The sequence below is a fragment of the Condylura cristata genome, unplaced genomic scaffold (genome assembly GCF_000260355.1).
Source record: "Condylura cristata isolate star-nosed mole 26May11 unplaced genomic scaffold, ConCri1.0 scaffold00021, whole genome shotgun sequence".
Taxonomy (NCBI): domain Eukaryota; kingdom Metazoa; phylum Chordata; class Mammalia; order Eulipotyphla; family Talpidae; genus Condylura; species Condylura cristata.
The window spans coordinates 28346492-28374315 of record NW_004567122.1 but is presented as its reverse complement, the minus strand read 5'-3'; the positions used below and the strand labels follow the sequence as shown (position 1 = coordinate 28374315).

Here is a 27824-nt window from a genome sequence, read left to right as displayed (position 1 = left end):
CTCTCTCTTTCTCCCTTCCTCCTCCCAATTGTTTTTAATTTCTTTTTTTCTGGTGTAGGCCGGAGGTGTGTGGGTGAGAGGACTCACCCGAGGCAGAGTGGGGAGCAGAACCGGCGGATTGACTGAAACACTGCTGAGGGGAGCAGCGGGTGGGTCAGGAGAGGTCTGCTGTGCCTTGTGGGCCAGCTCGCTGGGGCCGAGTGTAACTGGTGCTGAGGAGGCTGCTGTGGATAGGCTTCACAGTGCTGTGCTTTAATGCCTTGCACCACCAGACAGGCCCCCATGGGGTTTCTTTTCTTTTTTCCTAGACCACTTAAAAAAAATTTATTGTAGTGAAATGTTCATGAGATAAAATTGATCATTTTAAACCAGTGAGTGCCACAGCTACGTGGCATTAAATACATTCACACTGTTGTGCCGCCTGTCACCACCATCCATTTCCAGAACTTTTCCATCTTCCCCAGCCAAAACTTTGTACCCATCAAATAACTCTACATTCTCTCTTCCCAATCAGTCCTTGGCAACCACCATTTTACTTCTAGGCTACATTTTTATTTTCTCTTCCACTTAATAAAAGAATACCCCTTGCTGACTAGGAATTGCTTCTGTATTTGCAGGCCTTTCTGCATATATGTGACTGAGGTTATTATCAGAGGTAAGAGAAAATGGGGTTAGATAAGGGTTTTCACTTTGGGCCTCCTATTCACAGGCCTCAGCAGCCCTGCATAGATCTACTTGATTCTTCCCATCAAGAAATTGCGCTTGGGGCCCTCCCTGGTGGCACAATGGGTTAGTGCCCAGCTGCGTCAGTTCCAGTTCAATCCCCAGCCCCGGAGGTGACCCACATGGCACAGCAGACCTCTCTGTCTCACCTGCTGCTCCCCTCAGCAGTGTACTTCATTGGTCTACCTGGTCTGCTCCCCACTCTGTCTCTGGTGAATCCTCTCACTGCCCCTCTCTGGCCTGTATCCCAGTTCTGTATGCATAAATAGATAAATCTTTAAAAACAAAAAAAGAAGTTGCTCTTGTGAGCTGTTTCCCTACTGTAGATATGCCAGCAGGTTTCATAGCTTTCTATAGTTCACCTATGGCAAGACTTCTAGTACTTAATGCTTGAGCCCATCTAAGATTAGGATTCTGTTTAGAGTCCTTTATATACCTTCTGTTGTTCCCTTCCTGCACCATCACCGAGTTGGCAGTGAACTTCAAATGTTTTGCCATAATCTTGGATTTAAGTCTTCATTCCTCAGGATCCTGCACCCTTGGGACCCAATCAACACCCAGCTGCCTCGTGACTGGAAGTGAAAACTTGGTGTTTTGTTTTTTTTTTCCCATAGTGAGAACTTGGAGGCCATGTCTGCAGAACACTTATCATCCACAAGACAGGAGGGATGCCTTGGCTCAAGACCTAACTTTAGGTCCAAGCAGAGGAAGATATTAAACTTGCTCTTGGAGAGAGATAATTCCTTTACCATCTGTACAGATCTCCCTAGAACTCCATTGAACAAACTCTTTAGTGATTCTGCAAACCTAAGCACTTTGTCTGGGTAAATCTACTTTTTTTTTTTTTTTTTTTTTTAAGATTTATTTATTTATTTGTACAGAACTGGGGTACAGGCCGGAGATGCGGAGGGTGAGAGGATTCACCAGAGACAGAGTGGGGAACAGCACAGGCTGATCGATGAAGTACACTGCTGAGGGAAGCAGTGGGCGGGTCAGGAGAGGTCTGCTGTGCCATGTGGATCTCCTCAGGGGCAGGCGGGGTCGAACTCACGTGGAAGTGGCTTAAACTTCTTTGTGCTGTGCTTTAACCTGCTGCGCCACCAAGGAGGGCCCAAATCTACTTTTCTTTTTGACCTATCTCCTTGCTTTTCCATGCAAATTTTCCATGTCTTAAAAAAAAAAATTACCTAGATTCGAAGATCAGAGTTTAAGTCTCAGCTCTGTCCTTGACTAACTGTGTGATCCTTTGGAGCCTCAGACTTCTGTGACAGAGAAGTAGAAAATAATGTGATATCTGGAAAAAGTCTTTTGAGAACTACTGCATTTTATCTGTTGGCATCTTATTAATGTTATTGTACTTTAAAATTCTGGTTATGCTATGCTCTAATGCTTCAGCTAACAGAGTTCTGTTTCAGAAGTACTAGAGACTTGAGGAATGCTCTTGGTACATCAGGCAGATGTGGGATCAGGAGCCTTTTTGGCCAATAACTATGGACCTTAATGAAAAAAAAAAAACAACACTTATTTCAATATGTCAGTAAGGAAAAAATTGAGGTATACATTATTGGAGTAAAGAAAAGGTGGGAAATTTTCTAAACCACATCTGAAAATTTTCCCAATTAGATTTATTTACAATATTCATATGATATGATAGTCATTGAGGGTTGATTCAGTGAAGAGGATCTGTATTGGTCTTAAAGATATTACAACCTAATGGAAATTTTGATCTATTATGTTTCAACAGAAGCACCCCAAAACGTTGCCTTGATCTTTCCAGTCATAGCAGTGGGGAGATATCTGCTACTCAGCTCACCACTTCTGCAGGCCTTGATGAAACTGGTAGGGACTACTGATGTAAATACCGCAAAAGAAAGTATGACTTTTAAGGGAGATAATTAGATTGTAGGATAGAGGTAGAAGTGGTAAAAGGGAGTATGAGCCTTGTAGTTTTTTTTAAAAATAGATTTATTTATTTATGCATTCAAGAACTGGGGCACTGGCCAGAGGTATGGGGGTGAGAGGATTCACCAGAGATATAGTGGGTTGCAGAACAGGCAGATCTACTGAAATAAATTGCTGAGGGGAGCAGCAGGTGAGATAGGAGAGTTCAACTGTGCTTTATGTGGGTTAGTGCCCTGGTCCAGGATTGAACTCAAGCCCATAACAGTGATAGCACTGAGACTTAATCCCTACACCACCAGGGAGACCTGAAAGCTTTGTAGTTGAATTCTGTGAATGGCTAGAATTTTTCATGAGAAAGATAAAGCCAAAGGGGAGATAAAGATAACGCTGATACGAGTCACTTTGCATTTTAGAAGTTTGAGAAAAAGAAATAATTTTATTGACTGACTTATAGGAATAAAAATTAGTTAACAAAGATGCCGTTTCATGTTTCTGGTCTAATCTCAGCAGAAGCAAAGAAACCCACATAAAGAAATAATTTGTTACTTTATTCTTAAGTGTTTAGAGTCTGTGTTCAAAAGGAATGTTTTTTTGCTGGTCAACCATTTTAGTGTTTGTTCTCATTTCAGAATTCCTTTCTTTTCTATTAGTTTGTATACTGCTTCCCAGAATTTTTTTCTTTCACTGACACATGTAAATTCCTATTTATACGAAATAATAACTTGTACCATGGTAGCTTGTATCATGAAATTGCTGCCTACCAGGAATGTTTGTGTTTAAAAAAAAAAGTTAGCTTTTGAAATTATTTTGGCTTACTGGCAGTGAAAACCAGAGGGAAAACAAGACGCTTTTGTTAAGTACTCTTCCTATCTGATTACAGGTCACTGTGACTCGTTTGGACCTCAGGAATGGGATGTAAGGATCTCAGCTGGGATGTAAGTTGTTTTGCTAAATCAATATCTTGATATTTACCGTAATGGACAACCTACACATTGTATTGGAAGAGAAGTAGGTATAGATCTCCTAAGATGGAAGAAAGAAAAATTGGGATTCCTAAGCCACTGAAGAATAGCTGAACAGTAGAATTTGGGGCTTAATTGACTGCAGGTTATTTTTTTTGTTTGTTTTTTATTTACAGCAGTCATCACCAGCATGTTATAAAATGCAATCCAGTGAGTAGCTCCTTTTTCTTGTGGTTTGAGTTTGTGGGAGGCAGAGAGTTCCAGTTCACCTGTGGCTCTAGATTACTGATGGTTTTAGATTTCTTGTAGGCACAGCTGCTCTGTAGCACCCCGAATGTGGTGGACCACAGACACAGGAAGAAAGAGATAATATGTAACTCATCCTCAAATAAAGAAAATGTGAGTGTTTAATGGAAACCTAGATGTTGGCTGTTTTCTACCTTTGAGTGAACAACTCATCAGTATCATGGGTTCTCAGAGCTGTATATGCCTCAGTATACTAAACAGTAAATTGTATCACTACAAGAAAAAAATTCTTAATGGTATGTTGGTTTTGTTTTTTTCTTGGTTAGGTCTGACCCCAGGATAGAAACCTAGCTCTAAGACTTCCTTCCATAGCAAGTCATCGCAATTACTCATGTTCTGTTGATTGGTTTCAGATATCTGTTACTGCAGTGTAAGGAACCAGGACTTTTTTTTTTATAGATAGGAATAATTTGCATGACTTGTTCATATACTTTCATGACATCACACACAAGTCCGTGTTTCTTTAATTAGTTCCTCCATAGCATAACTTCATAACCCCTAACCTAAGGAAATCATGATCTCTTTTTGTCTGAGCCTCAGACTGTCCTTCATTTCCTGTTGAAATTGACCTCTCCAGAGTCACCTAATCACTAAGATAATTCTCTAACTAATCCTTTAACTAATCCTCTTTTCTAGCCATCTTTTTCTTTTCACTGCCTCTCAGTCTTTGCTCCAGGTCAGCATCTGTAAAAGAAAGCTACTGTTCTTTTCCCACACTGACTAAGTTTTGCCCATGTTTTTGTCTGTTATAATCAGCTTTTTCTTGGTTTTAATATTGACCTTCTAGTCTCCCTATATAATCACTTCTTAAAAATCTCACCATCTTCTCCCCAAGCAGGCTTCCAATTGCCTTCACTTCCTTTTTTTGTAGTTTACTCTAAAGTAAATCTATATACCATATATCAAATTCAAACTATAATTTGTATCTTCAGGATAAAAGGTCAACCCTAATTACATTTACTGTATTTTGTGAAGTTATTCATGGCTTGATGAGATGAAATGTTTTTGGAAGGGCCTACTAGTACATAGCTTTCTCAAGCCAATGTAGTTTCTTTTATGTAGGAAAACAGCACTTTGAAGACCTTGGACTGCTGGGAACCCAGGAACCTGAGATTTCATAAGAGACCAAGGGTACTTTTTCTATCTCCTCATTGTCTACTGGTAAGTCACTAAACATCTTTATCAAAAGTCAGCTGAGATGTGGGTATAGGATGGCAGATCCTTTGAATGTTCTTAAGATGATGTGAAGAAGGAAAGGGGTTAGAGAATTAACATTCTGGCAGGGAAAGAGTAGACAACTTATGTCCTTTGATCTTCATATTTGTTTATGAAGAAAAAATTCTCATGTCTTTTAAAAAATATTTTCTTTAAATGTTTCTCCTCTATTTTAAACATACTACATGCTATTTTTGAAAATTTATTTCAAAATATGGAAAGTATAATAAAGAATATAGCTAGCTCACAGAGAAAAAAACACTGTTAATACCTTTCTTTCTCTCATTTCTTTTCAGTATTTTACTGTATACAGTTTTATAAAGTTGAGGAGATATCACATATATAATGTTATATCCTTTTTATTTTTATTATATTTTTTGAAAGTTTATTCATTTATGCATATAAGAACTGAGGTACAGGCCAGAGCAGTGGGGGGCAGATTGCGAAGATTCAACAAAGACAGAGGTGTGGGGAACAGAACAGGCAGAGTGAAATAAACTACTGAGGGGAGCAGCGGGTGGGTCAGGAGAGGTCTGCCATCCATGTGGATCACCTACTTGGCTGGGAATGAAACTCATGCTGCAAGAGCTGCTCATAGCCTCATAGTGCTATGCTTTAACCTGTTGCACCACTAGGGAGGGTGCACATAACCAGGAGGTCCTATAACTTTATATCCCTTTTAAAAAGTTAATAATGAGATGCTCCCTGGTGGCACAAGGGGTCAGGATGCAGCACTGCAAGCTGGCCACAGATGCCTCAGTGAGAGTCAAATACCCTGCCCGGAGGTGATCCGCTTGGCTCAGCAGACCTCTCCAACCCGCCCACTGCTCCCCTCAGTAGTGTACCTCGTGGATCTTACTGCTTTCCTCCCCACTCTGTCGTGTGGCTCAGCAGACCTCTCCAGCCCGCCCGCTGTTCCCCCCAGCAGTGTACCTCATTGATCTTACTGCTTTGCTCTCCACTCTGTCTCTGGTGGAGCCTCTCACTGCCCCTGTACCTCTGGCTTGTATGTCAGATTAAATAAATCTTTAAAAAAAAGTTGGGGCACTCCCTGGTGGCACAGCGGGTTAAAGCACAGTATTAAGAACCTAAAGCCACTTCAGCATGAGTTGGAACTCTGCCCCACCTGGCACGGCAGACCTCTCCTGACCGGTCCACTGCTCCCCTCAGCAGTGTATTTCGTCAGTCTGCCTGTTCTGCTCCCCACTCTATCTCTGCTGTATCCTCTTAACTGTCCCTGTACCTCTGTAACAATTCTTTAGAAAAAAAAAAAGTTAATATTGAAATGCTTCATAGACATTTTTAAAAGATTTATTTATGCATACAGAATTAAAGATTTATTTATTTATGCATACCGAACTGGGTACAAGCCAGCAGTGCAGGGGCAGTGAGAGGATTCACCAGAGACAGAGTGGAGAGCAGAACAGGTTGATTGATGAAGTACACTGTTGAGGGAGCAGTGGGCGAGTCAGGAGACATCTGTCAAGCCATGTGGGTCACTTTCCGGGCTGGGACTCGAACTCATGCTAAAGTGGCTTTAGCTTTTTAGTGCTGTGCTTTAATCCACTGTGCCACCAGGGAGAGCCCCGTAGACATTTTTTTTTTTTTAAAGATTTATTTATTATTTGTGCATACAGAACTGGGGTATAGGCCAGAGGCTCAGGGGCGGTGAGAGGATTCACCAGAGACAGAGTGGGGAGCAGAACAGGCAGATCGACGAAGTACACTGCTGAGGGGAGCAGCGGGCTGGTCAGGAGAGGTTTGGCTCGCCATGTGGTCTCCTCCGGGGCAGGCGGGAATCGAACTCATGCGGAAGTGGCTTCAGATTCTCAGTTCTGCGCTTTAGCCCGCTGCGCCACCAGGGAGGGCCACCCCGTAGACATTTTTTAATGGATGCTTTTTCCTCCCCCCAAAATGGCCGTAACTTCCATCCATACTAACTTATTGTGGGACATTTAGTGGTATTCATATTTTGCTTTTACAAATAATGCTCTCTTTTAAGTTCTTGAGTATAAATCTTTTTCTATATTTCAGATTTTATTTTTAGAATTTGCACCAAGAATTATAATTACTAGGTCAAAGGATGTAAGTTTTTTTTTTTTTAAAGATTTATTTATTTATGCATGCAGAACTGGGGTACAGGCCAGTGGTGCAGGGGCTGTGAGAGGATTAACTAGAGACAGAGTGGGGAGCAGAACAGGCAGGCTGATGAAATACACTGCTGCAGGGAGTAGCGGGTGGGTCAGGAGAGGTCTGCTGCGCCATGTGAGTCACCTCCGGGGTGGGGATCGAACTGGTACTATAGTGGCTTCGGAGAGCTTCATAATGCGATGCTTTAACCTATAGCACCACCAGGGAGAGCCCAGGATATAAGTATTTTTAAGATTTTTAAAATACATACTGTCAGGTTTCCTTCCAAAAAAAAAAAAAGAGAGACATTTAAATTTTTTGTGTGTAAGCAATATTTGTTTTTTTAAAAACTGTGAATTGGATGGATAAAATATTTTGCATTAAAAATAGTGATTTAGGGCCCTCCCTGGTGGCACAGCTTGTTGGAACACAGCACTGCAGAGCTGACTGTGGCCTCTTCAGTGCAAGTTCAATCTCCAGCCCTGGAGGTGATCCACATGGAGTGGCAGACCTCTCCTGACCCCACCTGCTGCTCTTCTCAGCAATGTACTCTATTGATCTGCCTATTCTGCTTTCCACTCTGTTTCTGGTGAATTCTCTCACTGCCCTTGCCCCTCTATTCTGTACCCCAGTACCATATACATAAATAAATAAAAAATCTTAAAAAAAAATAATAAGAGTGATTTAATGGGCCTCCCTAATGACTTACAGGTTAAGTCTCAGTGCTATCATGCTGTCACCTCTATAGTCTGAGTTCAATCCCTAGCCAGGGAGCTAACCCATATAAGGTGCAGGAGGTCTTTCCTTTCTTACCTACTGCTCCCATTAGAAGTATATTTCAGGGACCTCCCTGGTGGTGCAGCAGGTTAAAGCACAGTATTAAGAAGCTAAAGCTACTTTAGGATGAGTTTGATCCCCACCCTGCAGGTGATCCATATGGCACGGCAGACCTCTCCTAACCTGCCCACTGCTCCCCTCAGCAGTGTACTTCATTGATCTGCCTGTTCGGCTCTCCACTCTGGGTCTGGAGAATCCATTCATTGCCCCTCAGTAAATATTTTTCATATTTACTGAAATGTACCTCCAGTTCTGTATGCATAAATAAATCTTTAAAAAAAAAAAAAAGTATATTTCAGTAGAGATCTGCCTGTTCTCCCCATTCTGTCTCTGGTGAATCCTCTTACCCACCCCATTCACCCTGGCACCTCTGGCCTACACCTAATTTTTCTATGCATAATTAAATCTTTACCCAAAAAATAGTGATTTTCATATGAATTTTATCCTTGTATATTTTTTGTAAATGATTGTAACCTTTGTCATTTAGCTACTGGAGTTTTAAATTACCCAGGCACTCACTTGCTTTTAATAGACATGGAGTCAAGATACTCCAGAGATTTGGATACTCATGTCAACCCTGTAGGAAGGCCTTTTTTGCTATATTCCATCCTAAGGAGATGAAGTTGATGATATTTCAGATTTTTTATTCTTGGAAGAAGACTTAGAGCATGCTAAATTGGGATAATTTTTTGGGTGTAGTTGTATACTTTTTAAAAAAAGGTTTATTTTTATTTATTTATGCATAGAAGAATTGGGGTATAGGCCAGAGGTGTGGAGGTGGAGTGAGAGGACTCAATAGAGACAGAGTGGAGGCAGAACAGACAGATCTACTGAAATATGTGATTTGTGGATATTTTCTTTCCTTTGGTGGCTTCCTTTATACTTTTCTGATAGATTTATTTGATGCTCAAAAGGTACTAATTTTGGTGAATTCTAGTTTATCCATTTTTTTGTGTGTGTGTTCTGTACTTTTGTGTCATGTTCAAGAAATTGCTGCCAAATCCAGTGTCATGAAGCTTTCCTATTTGGTTTCTTCTAAGAGTTTTTTTTTTTTTTTAAATCATTTATTTTTCAAAAAAAAATTTTTTTTTGTGTGTAGAAGAACTGGGTTGTAGGCCAGAGGTGCAAGGGGTGAAAACATTCACCAGAAATGGGGAGCAGAGTTTTTCATATTTACTGAAATATACTGCTAAGGGAAGCAGTGGGCAAGACAGAAGAGATCGGCTGTACCATTTATGGGCTAGCTCCCGTTTGGGATTGAACTGAGGCTGTAGTGGTGGTAGTGCTGAGATTTAACCAGGGACGCCCTTCTACAAGTTATATATTTTTTGCTCTAATGTCTAAATCTTTGTTGTTGTTGTTTTTTTTTTAAAGATTTATTTATTTGTTCATACAGAACTGGGGTACAGAGGCTCAGGGGCGGCGAGAGGCTTCACCAGAGACAGAGTGGGGAGCAGAACAGGCAGATCGACGAAGTACACTGCTGAGGGGAGCAGCGGGCGGGTCAGGAGAGGTCTCCTGCGCCATGTGGTCACCTCCGGGGCAGGTGGGAATCGAACTCATGCGGAAGTGGCTTTAGTTTCTCAGTGCTGTGCTTTAACCTGCTGCGCCACCATGGAGGGTCAAATCTTTGTTGTTTTTAACACCTGTCCCCACCTCCTGTGTTCAGGCAACATTTTTTGTTAACCAGTTAGGAAACATTTTTAGTTAATTTTTATATATGTGGTGAGGTAAGGTTCCTGAATAGTTTTTTTTTTTACTTTTGTCAATGTACTTGACAGGACAGTGGAAACTTGGAAAGTAAAATGAAATATCTGGGCAGTCCCATTACAGTTCCAGAATTGGCTAAAAATCCAGAATTAGAAGACCGGGCAGAACAGATATCAGATGAATTGCTGGAATTTTCCTTAGAAGATCAAGAAGAGACCAAGGTAAGTATTCTCTGTTGGAATCTTTGCATATTTCATATTTCTTTATTCTTGAATAAGCAAAGTTGTATATCTAAATGTTTATAGTCACTATACTAAGTGGTAGGTGAGCAGAGATCAAGGTAGACATGGTTACACTTTAAGGGCCACCTAACAGCATGTCAGGTCACTATGGGATACTACTGCTGGTTGAACAGATTCAGTCTGTTGTTTGAGTAGATCACCATCAATGTAGACTGATAGTAATGGACAGAATATGCCTACCATGATTTTCAGGTGGTTTACAATATGTTCTTTTGTCTTATTTTTCTACCCCATCTCTCAGGAATATCAGAAGTCTGTGGTTTATTGGACATGTACTGATATTTCAAAGATAGATTCTGAGACATTTAGCATTTCTGAATCAACTGAATTTCCTTAAAACAAATATGTGTGTGGGGGAGTTTTTCTTAAAATTCATTTTACAAGGCAAATATAGAACACTTGGATTCTACTCCTCATTCTCTACAGCTCAGTTTATAATTTATAAAGTAGACAGCACAACAATAAAGAATAACCTCAGTAGTATTGTTGTGAAGATGATAAAGTATGAAGAGCAGCTTATAGTACATATAAAATATACATACAAGCAATTGTGTATGTAATAAAAAATAATGTAACCTATAGCAATTCAGACATTTGAGACTGACTTGTGCCAGGTACTGTTCTAGACAGGGGGCAGAATCACGATTAAGACAGAAAAGATTACTGATTTTTTTTATAGATTTATTTATTTATGCTTATAGAACTGGGGTACAGGCCAGAGGTTTGATGGGTGAGAGGATTCACCAGAGACAGGGTGGGGAACAGATGTACTGAAATACACTGCTGATGGTAGCAGCGGGTGGGTCAGGAGAGGTCTGCCATGCCTTTTGGGTCAGCTCCCTGGTGGGGGAATTGAACTCATGCTGCAGTGGCTTTAGAGAGCTTCATAATGCGGTGCTTTAATCTGTTGAACCACCAGAGAGAGCCCAGATTACTGATTTTCATGCAGTTTCTATTTCTATTTTCAAGTCATGATGATAGACAAGGAAGCCAATAAACAAGATAGTGTTAGATCACCAAAAGTGCTGTGAATGATAATGTGATATTAAAAAAAAAAAAGGGGCCTAGGAGTTTGGGAAGTATTACTTTTAGTTTACCCTGAGCAAAATAGAAAAAATGTGACATAATTAATACATTTGTAAAGAAGGGTAACTTATAAGGAATACCGTGTACTGTTTTATTCATTTGAATTAAAGGTAGTAACGGGAATTTAAATGGAAATACTAAATGAGAAATTGCAACCAACAGGATTGAAAATGTACATTTCAAGACCATTTATATAAAGAAGAAAATGAAAGCTAATGACTTCAAGGTTAAGGCAAAGAGAAAGAGCTTGGGAAGAAGGAATAATAACCATTGAGGAAATTGATAATGACGTAGACACATAAAGGAATAACATCATTCAAGAACTGGGGATGTAGGACACAAGTCGAGGGATAAATTTTATATATTTCTTTTTTTCATTTGCCTATTTTGTTAAGATATACAAAAAATACATTTTAATCATTTTTAAATGTATGGTTCAGTGGCACTAAGAACTTCTACATTGTTGAAAATGTACTTACACAACTTTGGAACTTTTTTATCACCCCAATTAGAAACTTTTCTTTTAAGATTTATTTATTTATGCATACAAGAACTGGAGGTACAGGAGTCACCAAAGACAAAGTGGGTAACAGAACAGGCAGATTGACTGAAATAAACTGACTGAAATAAACAACAGGTAAGACAGGAGAGGTCTGCTGCTCCATGTGGGTCACCTTCCTGGCGAGGGATCCGTATCTTCATATTGCTGTGCTTTAACCCCTTGCACCACCAGGGAGGCCCCAATTAGAAGCTCTTTTTTAAAAAAGATTTATTTATTTATGCATACAAGAGCTGGGGTTTAGGCCAGAGGTACAGGGGAGAGGACTTGGCAGATCTACTGAAATACACTGGTGAGGTGAGACAGGCAAGGTCTGCTGTACCATGTTGTTAGCTCCTTGGCCAGCTGGGGATCAAATTCATGCTGCAGTGGCTGGAGCAAACTTGTGCCACCAGGGAGGCCCCCCAATTAGAAACTCTTTTTAATTTTGTTTTTTAAGATTTGTTTATGTGTATGGAACTGGGGTACAGGCCACAGGTGTGGGGTGGTGAGAGGAGTCACCAAATAGAGTGGGGAACAGAACAGGCAGATGTACTGAAATACACTGCTGAGGGGAGCAGTAGATGAGACAGGAGAGGTCTGCTGTGCCCTGGCCTGGGATTGAACTGAGTGGCTGAAGCTAACTTCTAGTGCTGTGCTTAACCCATAGTGTCACCAGACAGTGCCCCAATTAGAAACTCTTAAAGGAGTTTTATAGTTTTAGCTTTTACATTTATTTTGAATTAGTTTATGTATGTGATATGAAGCCAGGGTGCAGTTTCATTCCCTTGTGTGTGGCTATCCAGTTTTCCCAGTACCATTTGTTAAAAGGTTTATCTTTTCCTAATTGAATGGTGTTGGCACCCATGTGGAAAATCACTCAATCATATATGTGAGGGTTTATTTCTGGAATTTATTCTGGAATCACCTATGTGTCTTTTTTACACCAGTATTTTTGATTAAACTAGTATTTTTGAAAAAATAGTCATTTTGACTGTTACAGCTTTGTAATAAGTAATTTTGTATATATTTTTTCATGTGTTAAACATTAAAACATAATCACTACAACCAACTAATCCTATCTGACTACCATTTCTAGCCCTGAGTAAAGGAGGAATTTGAAATTATATGGAATTAGAGGGAAAAGTAAGAGCATGTGAATCAGTGGAGCACAATGGTATAGAAAGTGTAGACTGTGGAACTAGACAGACTGCCTGGGTTCACAGGTTGGCCCTGTCACTCAGCACTCTTAATTCTCTACTTATTTTAAGTTTCATTCCAAACTTTCTTATTTCTTTCTCATATTTTATGTTAGATTTTTCACTTAACACTTTCTTTTTTACTATAAGTGTTTAGAGATATAAATTTCCATCTAAGCACTCCTTAGATGCATCCCATAAATTCTGGTATTCTCAAGTATTTTCTCTCAAGTATTTTCTAATTTCCTTTGTGTTCCCTATTCAGACACTGGCCCAGATTTTTTTGTTACAAATTTCTTATTATTCCATTATTGTCAGAAAACATATTTTGTATAATTTAGTCTTTAAAGTTTATTGAGGTTTGTTGAATAATCTGATAATGTAGTATATCCTGGAGAATGTTTCATGTGTATTTGACAAGAATATGTATTCTGTTGTTGGGTACAGTATTTTGTAGATGTCTGTTAGGTATAGATGTTTTATAGTGTTCCTTCAATTAGTTATTGATATTTCTAAAAATGGCATTATATTCAATGTGACCATAACTGACCATATTATTCTCAACAATGTCTTTTCATCTGTTCCTTCAGCTTAAAACACTTTTCCCCTCTGTAATATACAATATTTGCATTCATATAAATGTCATCTATGCACGTATGTGTCACCTTACCATAAAGGCCTTTTCTGACAAACTTCCAATCCCAATAATTTTCTCACCTTTTATTCTTTTTATTTATTATTTATGCATACAAGCACTGGGGTACAGGCCAGAGGTCTGAGGGGTGAGAGGATTCACTGAAGACAGAATGGGGAACAGAACAGTGAGATGTACTGAAATACACTGCTGAGGGGAGCAGCAGGCATATCAGGAGAGGTCTGCCATGCCATGTGGGTCTGTACCCTAGCTGGGAATCAAATTCGTGCTGCAGTAGCTACAGATAGTTTCATAGTGCTGTGCTTTAACCTGTTGCGCCACTTGGAGGGCCCTTTATTCTTTCTTTCTTTTTTTTGCTGATAGTATTTACTATTGTAAAATACATTTTTTTTTCTCTGTTTTCTTTTACTCTCTTAGTCACTGCTGTGTCATTTAGTAAGTACTCAAAAAGTGTTAAGCAGGTATGTGGCTATGGAAATTCAGAGGTAAAAGCAGAGGTTTTGACTACATACAAATTTGAGAGTCATCAGTAGAGGGAAAATTTAATTCATGGGTATAACAATGACATCTGGAGGAGGATAAAAGAGAAAACGGCTGGGACCTACCCCAGCATCTATTAGAGGTTTGATAGGTGAAGACACCAGACAAAAAAGATTGAGAAGTAACAGAGAAAGAGAAACATCACAGCTTTTTTAGTATAGGTATTATTTATACTAGAACTATACTAAAAAAGTAGACAGTGCCTTTGAAGCCAAGGAAGAATGAAGTAGCTAACTCATTGAAGCCACTTTGAGATCCATAGAGACAAGATTAAAGAATTATGAGTGTGACAAAACTAATGATAAAGGATTGATCACAAAAATATACGGAGAACTGATGAAACTCAACAAAAATAAACAACCCCATCAAAAAATGGGCAGAAGAGGAAATGCAGATGGCCAACAAGCATATGAAAAAATGTTCAACAGCACTCATAATAAGGGAGATGCAAATTAAAACCACAATGAGATACCACCTCACCCCAGTGAGAATGGCACATCTTCTAACAACTAGCAAGAACAAATGTTGACGAGGATGTGGAGAAAAAGGAACTCTCCTGCACTGCTGGTGGGAATGCAAACTAGTACAACCACTATGGTAAACTGTTTGGAGGTTCCTCAAACTGCTAAACATGGAGCTTCCCTATGACCCAGCAATCCCACTCCTAGGTATCTACCCAAAAGACACAAAAACAATATTCAAAAAGATACCTGCACCCCCATGTTTACTTCTACTTTATTTACAATTGGAAAAACATGGAAGCAGCCCAAATACCCAAAAGTGGATGACTGGATTAAAAAGATGTGGTACATATACACAGTGGAATATTACTCAGCAACTAAAAAAAAAACACATGTCTTTTGCAGCAACATGGATGGAGCTGGGAAAAATCATGCTTAGTGAGATAAGCCAGAAAGAAAAAGAAAAATGCCAGATGGTTTTGCTTATAGCAGGAGTATAATGGACCAGGCGAGAAAATAATAAGAATAATGAACAGCCATATACCAGAGACATTTTATGGGGGTAGAATGGGGAATGAGATGAAAATGGTGGGGGGAGGGAAGTGCGCTGGACTATGGTGATGGCACATGGGTGACGTGGTGATGGGAAACCCACAGGGATTACAACTGAGATAAAAAATGTACAAAATGATGTAAAAATAAACTATTATAAAAAGAAAAGAATCATGAGTGTGAGATGTAACCATGAAGGTTGTTGATAATCTTGTCAGGAACAGTGAACCATAGTGCAGATAAGAAAAAATGCCTGTGTGTACAGGTCATGAGGAAATGGTGATGCTTCCTCAGTTTACAAAATAATTATTCAGCTAAATCTTTTAATAAATTCTTTAGGTAGAATCAAGCTTTGCAAATTACCTTTCCTTCTGGCCTTTTCAAGTGCTTAAAACTCCCTCATTTGGAAACTGTCAGATGACTCCTTAAAGAATTAAAACTTGTAATGAGTAGATGTTGGGTGGGTGCAATCAGAGCCAACTTTTCTTGAGAACTCTTCACACCAGTTTTTGGGGAATTGTGAAACTTCTTACTAGCAAAACTAAAGCCGAAGTAACATCCTCATAATCCTAGTATTTATACTCTTTATAGTATGTTGCCATTTGTTTTCATATAAATATATTAGAGAGAATCTGTCAGTAATCCTAGCAACTACATGGTGCCCAAGACATTCTGCACTGAGGGGTCCCAGTATGGAAGGGGATACCAGGGGTCTGGTGGCCTGAGCAGTGTGCAGTGGCCCCAAAGGGTAATCATAGGAAGGGAAGGAAACTTCTTTGGTACCTGACTCCTTCATGTATAGGAAGAAGACTCTGAGGGAGAATCTGCTCTGAACTCAGATGGAGGAAGTACACTAGAAAAAAAAAAAAGGGGTCCTTTACCCATAGCAAAGGCCAGGACATAGCTGGTGCCTATTTCATCCTGAAGCAGGGAGGCTTATTTCAGCACAGATGTTAAAACTGGGTTGGGGGGGTCCTGGGGCTCTCTAGACTGATTTCTCTTTGAGTCCCCTTATTTGCCCCCTGCTGGCCCTGTGACTTATTTGCTCCCTGCTGGCCCTTTGGCTTTATCATTGATGAAATGGGATTGGTGGTTGTATCTGATTGGCTGGGTTTGCTGTAAAGATGCCAAATTTCATTTATCTAAATTTGTTATTCAGCCATGTGCTCCATAAATGTTAGTATTTCTTTTCTTTCCTTCTTCCTTTCTCCTTCCTCCCCTTATTTATCTCTGCCTTTCTTTTTCTTTTTTTTTAGAAGATATAATTCATGTAAACATCTTTTAACTTTCATCTTTGCTTAAAAATTTTCACTTGGGGCCCTTCCTGGTGGCGCAGCGGGCTAAGGCACAGAGCACCAAGAAGCTAAAGCCACTTCCACATGAGTTCGATCTCCGCCTGCCCGGAAGGAGATCCACATGGTGCAGCAGACCTCTCCTCACCACCTGCTGCTCCCCTTAGAAATGTACTTCATCAATCTGCCTGTTCTGCTCCCCACTCTGTCTCTGGTGAATCCTCTCACCCTCTGCATCTCTGGCCTGTACCCCAGTTCTGTATGGATAAATAAATCTTTGGGAAAAAAATTTTTTTTCATTTGGATTAAAAAAAATTCTGTCAGGGCAGAGCAGTAGTTGTTGTTTCTGTTTGTTAAAGTAGTTTTTGGCTATCCTTTACTTCTTCTTTTCCTTAGACTATGTAAAAAGGATGTTTATTACCCTTCATTGTCACCATAATAATAATTACTAAAAATCTAAACCATTAATGGAACAGAATAGAGTTTGAGAAGTAGATTCATGCATATATAGTCAATTGATAATTAGACCAAGATAAAAAAGCAATCAAATGTTCAAAGCATGTTTTTAGCATATGTTGGAATAATTGAAAAACAAAAATCTCAATCTATACCTCATACCATGTACGGAATTTAGCACAAAATGTTTGCTAGATCTAAATATAAAATCTCAAGGTATAAAATTTTAAACAAAACAGAGGAGAAACATTTTTGTGATCTTGGATTAGCAAAAGATTACTTAACTTATAATTCTAAGAATATAGTTCATATTACCTAATTAATTAAAAACTCTGAAATTAATTTGTAGCCTAAAATTATGGTGTGTTCTAGAGAGGCGCTTGGTTACAAGAAACAGCTTCACAAAGTCCAACAGATTTGAAATTCTGGTGGGACTTTCACCTACCTTCCTCTCAGAGAAAAACTGAAGTTATATGAAGGCAAATCTGTCATGGACCTTGGTAGCTTGCTCCTCAATCCTTTACCATACCTTTGGTTTAGCTTCCATTTATCACTGACCTTGTGTGTCCTGTGATCTTCACTGTATCTATTGACGTCTTCCTTTTCAACTTTGTCTTCTATTGCTACCTAATTATTTTGCCTTTTTCCAAGTTAGATACTCAGGAAAAGAAAACCTGATTAGCCCAGATTATTTTTATAAATTCTAGGTGGCTAAATAGCTGTGTTCAACTAGCAATATGGTCAAGTCATCGTGTAACAGGGTGGTCCCTAGGAAAAAGGGAAGTTCTAGGTTCCCTGCCGGACCCAGAAGGAGGGCGGAGCAGAGCAGAGAAAAAGGAGAGAATGAAGTAGGATGAAGGAGGAGGAGACCTGAGGAAGCCATATGGAGCAGCAAGCATGTAAGGAAGAAGCCCTGCTTGTTTCCTGACCCTGGACTGGTTAAGGCAGATGTGGGTGAGAGACCTGCAGGGAGGTGACTATGGCAGTGTTTATATTGATTTTGATTTTGCTCTTTTGCTCCCAGATTTGTCTGGCCATGTCTGACCCTTTTCCATGGGTCCCAGCCAGAAGGTGCTTTAATCTAGTGGCAGGTTTTCAGGCCTTGCTTTGGGTCAATCCCTTTTGTGTTGACTTTTGCCCACGAGGGGATGGGTAACTTTAGGTGTTTGATTTAGAAGTTATATTCTTTGTGTTCCATATTGTATATTTACTGTATTAAAATCCCTTTTCATTGAAGTTTTATATGTTTTGTCTTGTTGCGGTGGATGGCAGAACCCACTTAGAGCAGGAAGGTTTTGGGGCTTCAGGGATGCCTCTCTCTCCCCCTGTTCTTAACAGATTTGGGGTGCCCTGTAACAATCAGTAGTTTGGGTAGGGTGGGTAGAGACATAGGGAGATGACTGGCCATGGGCTCACGGGAAAAGAGTAGTATAGAGTATTGGTATATTAAATGTGATCGCTATCTAATCTGGTACCATGAGTAATGGACTTTTCCTTAAAGGGGTCTGATAAATATTATAATTGATACAGTTATTATAAAATACAATATTGATTTCTTATTTCTCTTCCTAGTACCCATTGATCATCAACTGCCTTCTACTTAGGGCTCTTTTGTCTATTTTTCCTGTAAGTCAATCCATAACAGTGACATGAATATATAAAGAGCTTTTGTCTTTTATTTAGGCCAAAGGTAGAGGTTTCTGGGAAAAAGAGGATAAGAATCTTGGGTTAGCTGAAAATTGTTATCATAGGTCATTCAATATACCTCGCTACCTCTGGGTGTAACACCGAAATCATGCCTTTCAAATGAACATAGTCCATCCTCTTGTCCTTTAGTCTGTTCCTGGGCCAGCAATTTCTAAGACTAAGGCTCTTCACTGTATGTAATTCATTATTCCCTCATGAGCTTCATAGTACCAGTTTTGTAATTGTCCTGGTATTTTGTTTGTTTTTCCCAGGCATGAAGACTGTTTTGCTGAGGTTTTTTTTTGTTGTTGTTGTTGCTTCTGTGTTAACAACCCCATTTATGAGAAGGCTTGATTTTTTGTCTTTCAAACTACTAACAAAAAAAAAGTAACATACTTTCCGCTGTTTTTTTTAATCAATCTCTTGGCTTGTCATCTTTAATTTTATTGGGGTCCTTACACCTTGTTACTATCTTTGGATTCTATAGAGAAACTTAATTTAGGGTTAATTAATTGATTTATTTAATAAACACAACTGGGAGGGGAGCTCCCAGGTGGCTCAAAGTATTGGAGTATAACATTATGAAACTCTTCCAAGCCACTGTAGCACAAGTTTGATCCCCTGCCAGGGAGGTGACCCACATGGTGCAGCAGACCTCTCCTGTCTTGCCCAGTGCTTCCCTCAGCAGTGTGTTTCAGTCAGTCTGCTGGTTCTGTTCCCCACTTTTGTCTCTGGTGAATCCTCTCACCCTTTCACACTTCTAGCCTGTACTGCTGTTCTTGTATGCATAAATAATCTTTTTATTTATAACTGAAGGAGTCAAGTTTGTGTTTGCTTTCTCGTATAAAAATTAAGACAGTCAGTGGAGACTGGTTTGGCTAGAGTGAAAACATCTGGGTGATATGGAATATCATGTAGCCTGAAGAGAAAGATGTTACTGAAGAGAGGCAGACTGAGAACATTGCTTTACAAACTTACATGTTCCTAGGAATCACTTGGGCTTCCTTTTAAAATGCAGATTTTAATTCTGGGGTGAAGCCTAACATCTGGGATTCTGCATTTCTAATAAGCTTTCAAATGTTCATGCTGCTGACCTGCAGATACCTCTTACGGACTAAGAATCCAACATGTTGATATTCCCCAACAGGCTTGTCTGAACAGAAGCTATCTGTATCGCTCCCCTTCATTGCCAGAGGACTTAAACAGTCCAAGACTGGAGCAGGTGGTAAAATTCAAGGACAACCCAATACCAGATAAATTAAAAGAGAAATACTGTTCTAGCCACAAAAAACTCAGGAAGGTAAGACGTTTAATCTTCTATCTCATTGTCTTCTCTGTTTTGCTGATAAGAGGATTGCTTGGTATAGATCTTTTCCTTTTTATTACTTTTACTTTGATGTCTGTTGTTTCCAACTTTTCTCATTTCTACATTTGCAGATAATATATTAACAATAAATATCTGCATTATATTTTTGGGAATGTCTTTCCAACCCTCTTTTTTAAGATCTAAGAGGATACAAGGGAGCTTTTATTGGCAAGGAGATGAATGAATTGCTGTGCAACATGCATTCTTTTTTTTTTTTTTTTAAAGATTTATTTATTTTTTCATATAGAACTGGGGTACAGGCCAGAGATGCAGAGGATTCACCAGAGACAGAGAGGGGAGCAGAATAGGAAGATCGAGGAAGTACACTGCTGAGGGGAGCAGCGGTCGGGTCAGGAGAGGTCTACCTCACCATGTGGATCTCCTCTGGGGCAGGCGGGGCAGGCAGAAGTGGCTTAAGCTTCTTAGTGCTGTGCTTTAATCCTCTGCATCACCAGGGAGGGCCCGCAACATGCATTCTTAAAGAAACAGTATCATATAGCACATTGGTTTGGTGGAAAGCACTTTCTGAAAAACTTAGCCCTCTACCGCTTCCCTGCCTTTAAAAATAATCAGAATGTATCTGGCTATTATAAAAAATCAGTATATGATAGGCATAAAGAAATCTTTGCAAAAGGTCTACATCCCACAGGCTAGCGATAATTACTATAAACACTTAATGTATATTCTTCCTGGCATTTTTCTATAATCTATAAATTTTTTCTTTTATTAAAGTAATATAGAGTACATGTTTTCTAACCTACATAATGTTATCATGAATAATTTTGAAGTCAATACAATTAATCTACAACATATTTATAAAAATTTTTTTTAAAGATTTATTTATTTATTCATACAGAACTGGGGTATAGGTCAGAGGTAGGGGGTGGTGAAAGGCTTCACCAGATACAGAGTGGAGAGAACAGGTGGAACTACCGAAATACAATGCTGAGCCAGACAGAAGTCTGTTGCACCATGTGGGTCACCTGCCTGGCTGGGATTTGAACTTGTGCGAAACAGCTGCTTCTAGCTTCACAGTGCTATATTTTAACCAGTTGCGCCACCAGGAAGAGCCCTACAATATACTTTTTATTGCATAATAGTAATATAATGTATACAATATGACTTACTTAACTAAGGCCCTGTGGACATTTAATTGATTTAAATTTTTCCCCATTGAAAACATCCTGGAATATTCATCCTTATAGCCTCTTTGTGCATATTTTTATTTCCTTGAGAAAACAAGTGGAACTATTAGATCAAAGGGCTTGTATGTCTCTATTGGTCTGACTCTGTCTCCTCGGCTTTTTGTTTGTTTGTTATAAATATTTATATTATTTATGCTTACAGTAGCTGGGGTGTAGGCCAGAGTTGTGTGGGGGTGCGTGTGTGAGAGGATCCACCATCTAGTGGGAAGCAAAACAGGCATATCTACTGAAAGACACTGCTGAGGGGAGTGTAGGCAAGACAGAGGAGGTCTGTTGCACCATGTGGGTCAGCTCTCTTGCAGCATAGGTTCGAACTCATGCTTCAGTGGCTGTGGATAGCTTTATAGTGCTGAGACTTAATTCCTTGCACGCCCAAGTAGGCCCCTATCTCCTGGTTTTTAAATCTTTAACATGAGGATTACCACTAGGGGTAATCTTGTCATCTTCAGGGTTCAGCTCTAAAGAAGACAGTCTCTCTCTGTGACGTTAATGTTATTCAGATGCTGGAGGACGATTCTAACCAGGGACATCTGATAGGTGATTTCTCCAAGGTAAGTTTTGTTACATTCCTTTCATATTTCAATGAATATTTTATTTTGGATCTGTGTTGTCTTTTCTGCTTGCAGAGGACACTAGGTACAATTATGCAGCTTTACCAAGTACTCTTTTTTTTTTTTTTTTTTAAAGATTTATTTATTTATTCATACAGAACTGGGGTATAGGCCAGAGATGCGGAGGGTGAGAGGATTCACCAGGGACAGAGTGGGGAGCAGAACAGGCAGATCCACGAAGTACACTGCTGAGGGGAGCAGCGGGCGGGTCAGGAGAGGTCTGCCAAACCATGTGGTCACCTCCAGGGCAGGCGGGAATCAAACTCATGCAGAAGTGGCTTAAGCTTCTTAGTGCTGTGCTTTAACCCGATGCACCACCAGGGAGGGCCCCAAGTACTCTTTTAATAAACTGAAAATGTTGTGTTGGTAGATCTAGACTCTAAATCTTCCCAATGAGACAGTGTTCCTTATCCATTCCGGAAAATCCAAAGCAGTGGGGAAAGCGTGAGGCTTTTTTGTTTTGTTTTGTTTTTTAAGATTTATTTATGCTTACAGAACTGGGGTATAGGCCAGAGGTTTGGTGGGTGAGAGTATTCACCAGAGACAGAGTTGGGAGAAGAGAACAGAACAGGCTGACTGATAAAGTACACATACTGAGGGGAGCAGTGGGTGGGCCAGGAGAGGTCTGCTGTACCATGTGGATTACCTCTGGGGCAGGGACTGAACTCTTGCTGAAGTAGCTTTAGCTTCTTAGGGTTGTGCTTTAACCCACTGTGCCTCCAGGGAAGGCCCTCATTTTAATCATTTAAAAAAAAATAGTTCATTTTTATATTTTGTGCCATTTTAATCATTTTTTTAAAAAAGATTTATTTATTTGTGCATACAGAACTGGGGTACAGGCCAGAGGCTCAGAGGTGGTGAGAGGCTTCACCAGAGACAGAGTGGGGAGCAGAACAGGCAGATCTACGAAGTACACTGCTGAGGGGAGCAGCGGGCGGGTCAGGAGAGGTCTGCCACACCATGTGGTCACCTCTAGGGCAGGCGGGAATCGAACTCATGTGGAAGTGGCTTTAGCTTTTTAGTGCTATGCTTTAACCTGCTGCGCCACCAGGGAGGGCCCATTTTAATAATTTTTAACAGAATCACAGGTTCATTTTTTTGGCTGTACATTCTTTTTTTAAAAAAAAGATTTATATGTTTATGCAATACAAGAAGCAGGGTATAGGCCAAAGGTGTGTGTGTGTGTGGGGGGTGAGTTCATTAGAAACAAAGTGGGGAACAGAACAGGCAGATCAACTGAAATACAGTGCTGAGGGGAGCAGCAGGCTGGTCAGGAGAGGTCTGCTGTGCCATGTGGGTCAGCCACTAGCTGGGGATTGAACTCATGATACAGTGGCTGTGGATAGCTATAGTGCAGCACTTTAAGCCACCGGGGAGGGCCCTGGAGAGGGCCCAAGTATATCATTTCTTGATAAATACTGTCCTGTAAGATACTTATTGTTACAGTTTTTCTTATGAACTATTCCAGGATGAACATATTTGTAGCTCTATCTAAAATTTTGCACGTGCTATCTAAAATTTTGCACATGTCCTTAGGATCCATTTTTGGAAATGGAATTGCTACAAATGAACATAATATAGACCACTGATTTTTGAAGGCATCCAGGGTTTAAAGGGTCATTTGGAAAGAAGGACAATATATTGATCTTAGAACTCAAATTTGGGTATAGGAAACTTTCTGTTATTTCAGCTCTTGGGTATTTCTAGGTATGTGTGCTGCCAACCGTGTCAGGAAGGCACCAAGATCTGAAGTATGTCAACCCAGAAACGGTAAGATGATTTCTGGACATGGTAACTGGTTACATAAGCTACCATCTGGTCTGTTCTGTCCCTAAAATTCCTACTTCCATTTCTGTTTCTAACACTCAGATAGGCTCCTTATTCAACTGAAGTTGTCTTAAAGGATATCACCATTTATACCATTCTTCTGTTGCTTTTGTTTTAACTAAACAAGTGTTATAAAATTGTTATGGAAGGAAGGGGGAATGGAAAAAGGCTAAGACCTCAAGAGGAAAAGTCACTCAATTATAGCACTACATGCTATAATCCCATTTACTTCCTATTATTGCAGAGTAAATATTATAGAGTTCTCTTTCACTCTCAAAAGTATTCCAGTTTGTGCAATATTTAGTTGCCCTTCTTATAATCTTACCACCTAGATGACCACTAGTGATATTTTCCTGTACCCTTCCAGATTTTATTCTGGTATTTTTTTATGGAAACAGGATCATGATGAACATGCAGTTAGCTTAGTAAGACATTGTAAATATCTATATCAGTATAAACACACCTATATTAACCTGTTAAGGGCTATATATAATATCCTAATATACTGGCATAAATACTTTATTTTGCTAAAACCCCTCTTTTTGATTACTTTAGTTACTTGTAATATTTTGATAACCTCAAGCAATGCTGAGATGATTATTATTGTGTAACCTTTCTGTGTACTTTTTTGTTTAAGATGTTTTAAAATTGCTTAGTCAAAATATAATTACATTTATTTTTATATGTAAAGAAAAGTCAAACCAGAAAAGTCAAACCAGATTACACTCCTATTGGTAGCATCAGTTTCCTTCTTTGGGTATATATATCAGCCTTTTCTTTTCATATCCTTTTCTGAAAAGACTTATTTTCTTCTTTTATAATGAAGGGTAGGGAACTTCCTCCAGCACTTCTTGCAAAGTTGGGTTCTCTGGCTGCAACCTGTGCCACTCAGAAGACCTTGGGTGTATTCGACAGGCTGATTTGAGTCACGCTTGTGTCTAGAGGATTAGCCTGAATATTGTTCTCTGGGTGTCCTGGCAATACAGCTATTCTGTTTCTTCAAAAAGGACATTTCCTTTTTTAGCCTCTTATGTGGAGTAGGGGAGTGAACCACTGTACATTTCAAATCTAGGGGACCTTTGAAGGCTTGGGCTTGCAGTGGATTCATGGGTGACCAAAGGGAGTACAAAGCAGGAGCTGTGTGACTGGTTCTTCTGTCACTCTCGCTGTGAGTGGCAGTGAGCAGGATATTCACTCAGTGGTTTCTGTGCAGGTGGCTGCTTTACTGTTGGGGAAGTTTCAGAGTCTGATTGAGAAGTTTTATATCATTGATTGCCGCTATCCATATGAGTACCTTGGAGGACATATCCAGGTGAGATTATAGTGGGGACATTAGGAGGAGAAGGGTTGAAGATTACTCTTTATTGAGGAGAACCTATGGACAAAGTGTCCTATGAATTCTAGAAACAGTGAAGGGATTATACATTTGGAGCACATCCTCATTCCTATTTTAGTGCTATAAACTTGAACAGTTGACTTTCCCTGTCCCTCATATTGTCCAATCTCCCTCTTTTCTATAGGAGGCAAAGACTCCTTCCTAGAAATAGAGACATAAATTTAAGGACAGAGAAGTACTTTGTAATCATTTAGTGCTTTGTAGACATTCTTGCACAATGAACCCTACACATCAGGCAATTCAGTTCTATAAACATTTAATGAGCACTTACTACATACCATGCTCTGTGCCAGGCCCTGGGGGTAGATACAGAAATATAATTAAGCCTCTACCCTGAGAAGTGCTTATAGTTTAGCCTTCCTCACCCAAGTATTCCAAGATGGTATCCTAATTATTTTTAAGTATTGGTGCTGTCCACAGGCCCTTAAAGAAATATTTTTACAGGGAGCCTTAAACATGTACAGTCAGGAAGAACTCTATAACTTCTTCTTGAAGAAGCCCATTGTCCCTTTGGACATCCAGAAAAGAATAATCATCGTGTTTCACTGTGAATTCTCCTCAGAGAGGGGTCCTCGAATGTGAGTAACTAAAAGGGTAAGGTGGGTTATGGGAATGGATCTTGAGCTGGGACTTAAAACTAGGGAAACTTTACAAATAAGACAGACTGATTGAAGAAATGTTCTCCAGTGCAGTTTGAAGAATGGGGAGGTAAGTAGAAGGGGTTTGTACAACTCAAAAGTTTGAAGGAGTGAAGGAAAAAGGAATTGGGAATGAGGTACCAGTGGAAGAAAGGAATAAGCAAGGTGCTTCTTGGACCTTGTTTTGTTAAGGCAGAAAATCAGATGGCCCTTTTTGAAGGTCAGCTAGTCTGTTCTTCCCCCCCTTCCCACTGACTGTACCATGGAATCCTGACCTTGCTTCTTTCCACTCCACTCACTTTTGGATTTTCTCAAAAGGTGCCGCTCTCTGAGAGAAGAGGACAGGGCTCTGAACCAGTATCCTGCTTTGTATTACCCAGAGATGTATATCCTCAAAGGAGGCTACAGAGATTTCTTTCAAGAATATGTGGTAAGATATCGGGTATGTAAATAAAGGGGGAGCCCAGATGTGAGGGAACCAGTCTTAGCATGTAACTTTGAGCCTGCAGTCTTCTCAGAAGAAACTGCTACTCCTTCTTAGCCACTGCAGGCAGCATCTCTGTTATATTTAGTAGCAGAATTCGAGAGTCAACGGGATCCTTCACTTTTTCCCTCCCCTTTCAGGACCTGTGTGAACCACAGAACTACTGCCCTATGCATCACCAGGACCATAAGGCTGAACTGCTGAAATGTCGAAGCCAGAGCAAAGCCTGGAAAGGGGAGCGGCAACTGCAGGAGCAGATTGCCTTACTGGTGAAGGATGTGAGCCCATGATCATGGATCAGCCACTGGCTGCCTACTAAACACCAAAGACACTGTAGAAACCCTGAGCGGAGAGAGGCCATCTTCTGGGTTGCTAAACCTAGGATTGTTCAAAGATATCTGCACACTAGCAAACCAAACCGGTGAAATCCTCGGCCTGGGGTTGGTTGGTTAGGTTTCACTAGAGCTGCTACCTGATAGTAATGTCCTGAAACTGGCTTGATAAGGCTATATGTATTCTTGGGTTACAGAGATCTGTGTTATGTATCTCTTCCCAACTTTTTGCATCTTCTCATTAGGCAGCCAGACCTTTCTCTCTGGGCTTCCGGATGTGTAAGAGGGTATCTTGCCTCCTTTTTCTGTATTGTTCGTCTTTGTTTCCATCTCTCTTTTTAAAATGGGAAAATAAACATTATAGAATGAGAGATTCATGATTATGAACCTAGTCTGCTCCTAGAAGACCTGTATATAAGGAATTGATTACCAATTGACTCCTTCCAGTGTAGCTATCTCCATTCATAGCTGAGGCCAGTATTCTTTTCTCTAGACCACTGGTTCTTAAAGTTTGACCTGGACCATAAGCGTCATCTAAACTTGTTTAGTGCACTCCTTGGTGGTGTAGGGGTTAAGTCTTAGCTTAACCGCTGTCATGCTTTCACCTCTGCTGCCTGAGTTTGATCCCAGCCAGGGAGCTAACCCACATGGAGCAGCAGACCTCTCCAATCTCTCCCTTTGCTCCCCTCAGCAGTCTATTTCAGTAGATCTGCCTGTTCTGCTCTCCACTCTGTCTCTGGTGAATCCTCTCACTGCCCCTGCACCTCTGGCCTGTACCCCAGTTCTTATGCATAAATAAATAAATCTTTTTCTTATGTATAAATAAATAAATCTTTAAAAATTTTAAAGATGCATAAATAAATCTTTTTCTTATGTATAAATAAATAAATCTTTAAAAATTTTAAAGGTTTATTTATTTATGCATAAGAATTGGGGTACAGGCAAGAAGTGCAGCAGCAGTAAGAGGATATACCAGAGGCAGAGATGGGGGCAGAACAGGCAGATTGACAAAGTACACTGCTGAGGAGAGCAGTGGGCAGGTCAAGAGTGGTCTGCCACGCCATGTGGATCACCTCCCTGGCTGGGGAGCAAATTTGTGGTGAGGCAGCTGTGAGTGAGCTTCATGGTGCTGTGCTTTAACCATTTGCACCATCAGGGAAGACCCATAAATCTTAAAAAAAAAAAAAAAAAAAAAGAACTGGGTGTAGGACAGAGGTGGGGGGTGGATGAGAAGATTCATCAAAGACAGAGTGTGGAGCAGAATGAATAGATCTAAAATACTCTAAAGGGGAGCAGCAGGTGAAACAGGAGGGATTAGCTGCCTAATGTGAATTAGGTTTCTAGCCAGGGATTAAACTCAGGCTATGGAGGGTGCTAGTGCTGAGGCTTAACCTCTAGGCCACCAGGGAGGCC

General features: G+C 40.0%; 1 protein-coding gene across 1 annotated transcript; it reads left to right on the top strand.

Annotated features, from left to right (window-relative positions):
- The first annotated feature begins 1338 nt into the window (after positions 1-1338).
- Positions 1339-26685, top strand: CDC25C (cell division cycle 25C). The gene is made up of 13 exons (XM_004686770.2): positions 1339-1547; positions 2468-2562; positions 3506-3560; positions 3764-3797; positions 3897-3986; positions 9857-10012; positions 19712-19852; positions 21573-21674; positions 23442-23504; positions 24775-24873; positions 25402-25535; positions 25914-26025; positions 26220-26685. The coding sequence occupies exons 1-13, from the start codon at positions 1354-1356 to the stop codon at positions 26367-26369; spliced, it is 1425 nt and encodes a 474-aa protein (XP_004686827.1). The 5' UTR covers positions 1339-1353; the 3' UTR covers positions 26370-26685.
- The last annotated feature ends 1139 nt before the right edge of the window (positions 26686-27824 follow it).

Excerpts from the sequence above, each read along its gene's own strand:
- CDC25C (XM_004686770.2), top strand. The coding sequence starts at position 1,354 with ATGTCTGCAGAACACTTATCATCCACAAGACAGGAGGGATGCCTTGGC. Across the intron at positions 3,987-9,856 it reads CATCCTCAAATAAAGAAAAT|GACAGTGGAAACTTGGAAAG; the intron begins GTGAGTGTTTAA and ends TGTACTTGACAG. Across the intron at positions 23,505-24,774 it reads AGTATGTCAACCCAGAAACG|GTGGCTGCTTTACTGTTGGG; the intron begins GTAAGATGATTT and ends GTTTCTGTGCAG.